Here is a 7,786-nt window from a genome sequence, read left to right as displayed (position 1 = left end):
AATCCAGAGTTCTCTAAATATACTACCGAAATTTACCCAAAGGAACTTACTTTAAATGCATTTATATCGATTTTGTAATTAGCAAATTAAAACATAACTAAATTTGTATTCTTTTCAAACGGTTTTTTTTTTGGGGGGGGAAGGGGGGAGGGTGTATAAATACACATCCACGTTTATTTTCTATATAGAGATTACTCTATCTATATATAACATTATACATATTTATTAAAAGGTTAACTCCTAACAAAACTACTGCCTGTCGATACTTTTATTTTGGCATTGCACAAGTCATGTCTTCTTTGACTGTCCATGACGTTAAAATACTAAATCCATAGAATGTGTTTTAGTTGATTTTAGTCTCTAATGCACGATTTTTTTATTATTAATTGTTTTTGGCTTTTAACTAGCTTTCAATAACTGCGAGTACTCTCAAATCGTTCTTTCGTGTTAATTTGACCTGTTGATACAATTTGTAATGCATTTTTGTTATTTTTAATGTTTACTTATTAAGTGTTATACATGTATCTCGTCTCACTATTTATAATATATACCACCTTTGATAAGTGTTTGGTATGACGATAAATTTTCACTTCTGTTCTCGTACTATAAACAACAAAATTATTTATTTTGTAAAAAATATTTCCGTACTCCATGTATATCTTGCAGGAACATTGTTATTATTTACCTGCGAACGTTATTTAATTTGGCGGCATTTTGTCCAAGGTTATGGTTGTCTTTCTGATATTGTTTTACATCTAACCCCCTTGTTTTATTTATTTTGTATTTACATTGTGTCATAGATCAAATTTATTCGTTCAGTGTATGTTCACTTGTTTTTGTTAGTATGTTTTTTGATTGAGTTAAGCCATTTCAGTTGATATTTTATAGTGTGTCTTTCTATGTTGTGATGTACACTATTGTTTCAGGTTAGGGTGAAGGTTGGTGCCTATTAAAACGTTTAGACCCGCTGCATTTGTTTGCACCTGTCCTAAGTCAGGAACCTGATGTTCAGTGGTTGTCGTTTGTTGATGTGGTTCATAAGTGTTTCCACTTTCTCGTTTTTTTATATAGATTAGACCGTTGGTTTTCCTGTTTCAACGATTTTACACTAGTCATTTTGGGGCCCTTTATAGCTTGTTGTTCGGTGTGAGCCAAGGCTCCGTGTTGAAGGTCATACTTTGAACTATAATGGTTTACTTTTACAAATTATGACTTGGATGGAGAGTTGTCTCATTGGCACTCATACCACATCTTCGTATATCTAATTTATCTAAGGATGGTCAGAAATACAAAACAAAAATGAGAAACTGGTGAAACGCCAATAGTAGATACCTGCAGGAGACGCCAACCCTGTCGACGCACCCGGTATCGCTCTTTTTGGAGTTCGTGCAATCTACCCAATTTCTGTTTGTTCCCATTATTTGTCTCTTTCTTATCGATGTCCGATGATTGAACATCGTTAAACTACTATCGCCATAATTTCTCATATTCTATTTTAAAAATCGGTCACTTTTTATAAATTTCCAAGAAAAATCGACGTTTGACCATTAGCTGTTTTTGGTCTTCTATGTGGTATTTTAATCAAATTATAAGATAAGGTCCATGCATCTCTCTTTTTTTTTGAAAAAAATATCGATAAAATGATATTACCATAGTTGGATATGAGTATAGAGAGCACGTAGAGTAAGTAAAAGATATTCTTAATTTTTTTTTTATTCCTTCATTTTTCTATTGCAATTCCATATTTTTCCACTGTAAAATTGAAATAATATTGCTAGATAAATTTCGAATGATTGGAGTTAAATGCTTATAATAGGTTATCTACTTCGCTTTTGATGTATTTATCATTTGTAGCAAAAACTTCGAAAATAGCTGTTTAACGGCTATTGCGCCAAAACTCTTGTTTTTATGGTAGATTGGTGGACAAAAATGTATCGATTTTAAAAATCCCAGGTTACAATCTTTTGTATCAAGAATTGTATAATGATCACCAAGATGTGTGTATTACCATTATGAATTGAAAACAACAAATTTTGCATGAAGACTTTATTCATTGAATCATAATTAAATCATTTGTGAGTAAGGCACAGTCTTAAAATATGAGTGATATGATTGTTTCTTGAAGTAAACATTCGCCTGAACGTATGGTTGCATGAAAAATAAAAACAAATTTGCAAGTTCATTGGTTCACGAGAACGTTTAACAATCATTAAAACATGAGGTAAATGTAAAAGATTAACATACACATACATCAACTATACAATACAAAAATTCTATGTACATGAAATTGTAACACAACACAAAGTCGATATAGTTTTTGAACAAAATCATTTTGACTGATTTTCTATATGATAACAAAGGTTAAACGATAAAGATTTTTTTTTATATTTAAAGCATATTTACCAAATAAAGTTCTTATATAGTGACAACATTATATTTTTTTAATATAAAATTCAGGAAAATGGATGAAAAACAGCTTCTAACGTTCAATAATTGAATGCTTGTGAGTAACAAACACGAGATTTCATTCAATAGAAAAACATGCAGACGTTGCTAACAACGCATGTTAGTAAAAGAAAAACCTCTTAATTAACAGTTTTCATACAAAAAGCAAGTTCAACTTAAATTTGAAAAGGGAATACTATTTCCTTGAATTATTACGTTACTTTTTATAACTTTTAAAGATAATTCGGTACATATTTAGACGTTTCTATGTAAACCACGTGTTTCAGTATCGCTGTGACAGAGGGTTACTTTGTTATTATTGTTTTCCGTATACCATTGTACTCACAGAGGTTATCAGAATAACATGTTCAAATGTTCAAGCTATATTTAAGCGGTAAATATTAGTTTAACAATGCATTATGAGATATTCTGATCTATGACATACAAAGCGTTTTCGTATTGTTCCGTCAAATAACGGAAGATATTTTGACTACTTTGGGATTGTCATTTGTAGGAGGTATTTTCCATTATTTTAATTGTATCACACCGAAAATGGGTCTTAAACAAGGTCTTAGAAACAAACGTTGACATATCGATAAACATAGGAATTAGATTTAAAATATAAGATACTCTACTCCCTTTACTACTTCATAATATTAACACTAGGATTTGAAAAACTATGAAATTCTACAAATGAACAGCGCTATTCGGCACTTTTCTGGACACATTATTAATACATTTTTGGAACTATATAATATCTACTATATCTACCATAAGGAAAACACTATACACAAGTATACATGGGTAAAACATTACTTGAAACATATATTTTAACTTTTGTTTTCATGGAGCAATAAATATGATTGTTAAAAAAACATATGTTACTACATGTACCTTAAGATGGTTGCTTTTTATACTATAGCAGTTAACAATAATTATAATATTTGAATATTCAAAGAAGATTTTGGTACCAAGTCCTACAATGCAAAATTCATTAAATGTCATTAAATGATACATGTAAAAAAGATACCAGACTTATAATTTTGTACGCCAGACGCGCGTTTCGTTTAAAAAAAGACTCATCAGTGACGCTTGAATAGAAAGTTAACTGGCAAAATAAAGTACGAAGTATAATTTATCGAAAAAGTAGACAAGATTAATATCATATATTGTAGTCAGCCATATTTGTTTATTTCATTTAATGTCTAAGTTAAAACAGGCTGTTGGTTTTCTTTTCTGAATTGTTTTACATTCTAATATGACGACCTATATATCGTCAACCAGTATATCTACTTTTAGCACAGACGCATAGAAACACACAATTGGCTGTTCCGCGTTACGCCTATCTTATTTATACAACCAGGTAAACTCAATTTTTGACAGTAAATCCCACGTTTTATTGATGGACATTGATATTCAATTATTTTATCACGAGCAACAATTTTGTCTTGCCGTGGCCTTTATAGCTTACCATACGGAAATGTGTTTGCTCTTTGTTATCAAATAAATCGTTTCTATGTGTGTTGGCGTTTGTTTTTATTGCACTGCGGTGTTCGTGTTGTTCCTTTGTTTTCCTCTCATTGGTGTGTTTCCCTCGGTTTTGGTTTGTAACCCGGATTTGTTTTCTCTCTATCGATTTGACTTTTGAACACCGGTATACTACTGTTGCCTTTATTTACGTAAGCTAAAATTCGAATGCAATACGGTTATTTCTATTCTGATGCAAAATAAAAAATCGGTCCATTTAAGTTATTATTTCGATGTAAAATGTTATAAAACGAAATGATGTTATCGTCTTTGGAACTCAACAAGGTGACGTCATATGTATGCTTCCGGTGTCAAATTTAAACACCGGGCGTTTTAAGGCTTCTTGTACGCCTCAGAAAAAAAGAAAAAAGAACAAATTTAGGTGAAGAATGTGAGTTTTTTCATTTATTATTGAATAATATCATATCATTAATATTATTATATGTGGGGTAAAACGGAACAGCCAAACCAGCATCGTGTGTATAGGGTTTTCACGGTTGACAAAATTACAGAATTTGTCCTATTATGATCGAAATAATTCATGGCAGCCGTAGATTTGTTTTCATTTAACCATGGGTTGGGCATTGATATTCAATTATTTTATCACGAGCGACAATTTTGTCTTGCCGGGACCTTTATAGCTTGCCATACGGAAATGTGTTTGCTCTTTGTTATGGTTGTACGATGTTCTATTTCTGTTAACATCCTCATCATTTGGTTAATAGTAGTCACAGTTGAATCATACAACACCATATGTTTATAAGCATGTTACCTTGCAGGGTACATATTTTTGCAGGGCTTGTGTTGTTACACTTTAATTTCTGTGTAGTGTTTAATGGACTGTTGTTTGCTTTTTGGGCGTATATCGTTCGATCATGGCGATACCTATTTTTCTTTGACTTATGGGTTTTGATTGGTATCTTCTCTACTTACTTCCAGTATTGATGACATTCATATTCCTATTGTTTATTTAAAAAACTGTAACACCGTAAAGAACGAAATAACCAACTCATCTTTCAATCCAACACTATACCGAGAAAGTTAATACGTGAAGAAACGTACCGAATCTGTGTGTTGCGTGTTCATCAAACTAACTATTGTCGCCCAAGTCGGTATTATAAGCATAGTTTGAACTTCATATTTAATCAGTTGTATGCTTCGTTTACAAATTTGTATGGTTGCCTTATGGTGAACTTTATATACTTTATATGAATCTTTATTAGATGTGAAAATCCAAATTAAAATGTATTAAACTAGATTTTCAAAAAGGGACTTCAATGCAAATAGTTGTTTTTTGGTATAAAATAAAACATAGATTCATTTCCAATGTTTCAATCGGTTATGTCCTTTCCTTCTACAACTCAGGGGAATATTGTTCCTGTGAATATTAAAAACAAAATAGATATTCCCTGTGCACATATTCTATATTACTTCAATCGAAGTAATTTTTGAATTATTTACAATAGTCTAATTTTCTAACATCAAACTTGAAATAAAGGTAATGATGCAGTAAACAAATAGTGAAAATGATTGACCTGAATTAAGTATAAAATGTATATATACATATATATTGCATACCTATACAAGATATTTTTATTTACACTAACAATGCATATATTAAAAACGCGTTTTGTAAGCATTAAGGGAAGTCAGGTTGTCTTGTACATCATAATATTAACCAAATTGTCATGAAAATATTATCCATGATATTTCTTAGAGTAAACACTGTTTTACTAAATTGTTTTTGACAATAGCTGCAAAATTGCTTATCCATAAATAAGTTACCATGGTTGTATTTCTTCATCTCATTTGTAATACTAGTAGTCGACCAGTGCACCAAAAATGGACGGACACCAATCCAAGTTACTTCTGAGTTTGCTTCGGTTTAAACAGAATCATTTTGTCACACGCAATATTTGTATAAAATCTCTCCATAATATAGCACTATATATAAACACTATACCAGTGATTATTTAAGGTTACTAGATAAGGGACTGACTATAATATTCCATTTGGTATAACTTAATCCGTGGTTTCATTTTTGGCTCGTTATATATTCCATTGTATTATTCCTAATGCTTTTATTGGTTCTTTTATGACGTTATGATGTTAAGGATAATTATTTGTCTTCGACATGACCTGATCTGGCGTCATGATTTTGTCTGCCCACTACATGATTGTTTGTATTGTATATTATTCTAAAAAAAAATCAATAGATTTCGACTAAACATTCAAGTAGGCATTATTAGTTAACGACTGCCAAATGTTTAAATGTTGCAGTCTAAGAAAAAGAGAATTAAAATTTCATAGAACAATCTCAATTATAATTAAATGAAATGAAACATTGTTCTTTCATCAACCCTGCTATGAAAACATGAATAAAGAGGCTTTATACTTATATCATGTGTGACAAAAGAATCAAATGGTGGGTGGCTGGCTTGTTCATCGCTTGCTCCATGGCGATTTTTTTTTATCGTTTTTTATTTTATAATCGTTTTTGTTTATATGCAATGTGTTATGAATGCGTTCATAAATCAATAAATGCAATATTATTTGAAGACGAATTTGATTTGATTTTATTTATTAGTATTAAGGAGTCAACCGGACTTAAATTTAAATTAAATTTGTAGATAAATCAGCTATTCGAACGACTAAACTAAAAGCAATATGGAGACCAAGTGTAGAATTGACATAATTATTTACATATATTGTATTTTATTTAATTTTCATATCTGGAAGACAAGTACTTATTCAACTAATTGTGTAACTTCATATTTTTGCAATCTTGAAAAAAACATTCTATAGGAATCTACAATTAATACAAATAGTTTTAAAAAGTCACAATGAATGTGAAAACGTTTGGCAAATATCGAATGGTCACAGAGACATTGCATTTCTTTGAGTTGTTTTATTTAAATTATCCTTTTTAACATTCTTTTGAAGTTGCTTATTGTTTGCATGGTATTATTTATTTAAATTTACATTAATTCTTTCTGTATTCATAACTTATATTTATTAGTATTCAGTAATCTATTTACCGGATTTTTTCTTCTTTGACATATTTAAACAACAATTGCCGATATAATTAAGGTGTTGACCTGTTAAAGTTTTAGAAAGAAAATCGTCAAAAAGCTTGATTTATATTTGCAAACAAATATCAATTTTGGCTCAAAAAGTGATTTTTGGCTTAATTACAATGTATATAAGATGTTAATTCAGATTATGACAGTTGTGTGTAATGATGCATACGATTATCTTAATTAATGCTATAATTGATCGTAACTTTCCCATTTACTATGAATAGAATTTTCACCAATACTCAATGTTCTTGCTAATTTACATCGGATTTCTTCTTCTTTGACATCAGCAGCAGATGATGCCACGTGATTTTGTGTGTTAGATACATTATTTTCTTCCCGTTCTTCAACACTCTGAAATAAAACAAAACTATGCAAGTTATGCGATAATAATTAAGATAACCGTTATGTTCATCACAAATACGCTTGATCGTCTATACATTGAAAATAAAGGAAACATTTTTCATGAATTTGATCAAAACCTCCCAAAGTTCCACTTGTTTTCGGTATATGTAAAGCTGTGGTCACACCTTACCGGATAGCTCGAACGAACGCCGAACGGATGAAAAAAAGTTTTCCGTTGACAAAATTTTAATTCGTTAGGAGTCCGTTGGTGTACTGACCAAATAAAACGGACGCGTAACGAATGCCTAACGGACACACACAGGATATGCAACGTACGAGAAACGGAAACGTACCGGACAGAACGGATGTCGAATGTACATCCAACGGACGAG

The 7,786-nt window shown here is 30.8% G+C and overlaps 1 protein-coding gene across 2 annotated transcripts in view; it reads right to left on the bottom strand.

Annotated features, from left to right (window-relative positions):
• Nucleotides 1-2,031: 2,031 nt before the first annotated feature.
• LOC127715270 (probable glutamate receptor) overlaps nt 2,032-7,786 on the bottom strand; it is an 81,358-nt gene continuing 75,603 nt past the window's right edge. For both annotated transcript variants that reach the window (XM_052221307.1, XM_052221308.1), the window contains one exon: nt 2,032-7,403. In XM_052221307.1, the coding sequence (XP_052077267.1) occupies nt 7,239-7,403 (165 nt within the window). In that variant the 3' untranslated portion in view covers nt 2,032-7,238. The remainder of the gene's footprint in view (nt 7,404-7,786) is intronic.

The sequence above is a fragment of the Mytilus californianus genome, unplaced genomic scaffold, assembly GCF_021869535.1.
Source record: "Mytilus californianus isolate M0D057914Y unplaced genomic scaffold, xbMytCali1.0.p SCAF_9, whole genome shotgun sequence".
Taxonomy (NCBI): Eukaryota; Metazoa; Mollusca; class Bivalvia; order Mytilida; family Mytilidae; genus Mytilus; species Mytilus californianus.
Note: the sequence above shows the minus strand (reverse complement) of the source record. Positions and strands in the feature narration are given on the sequence as shown.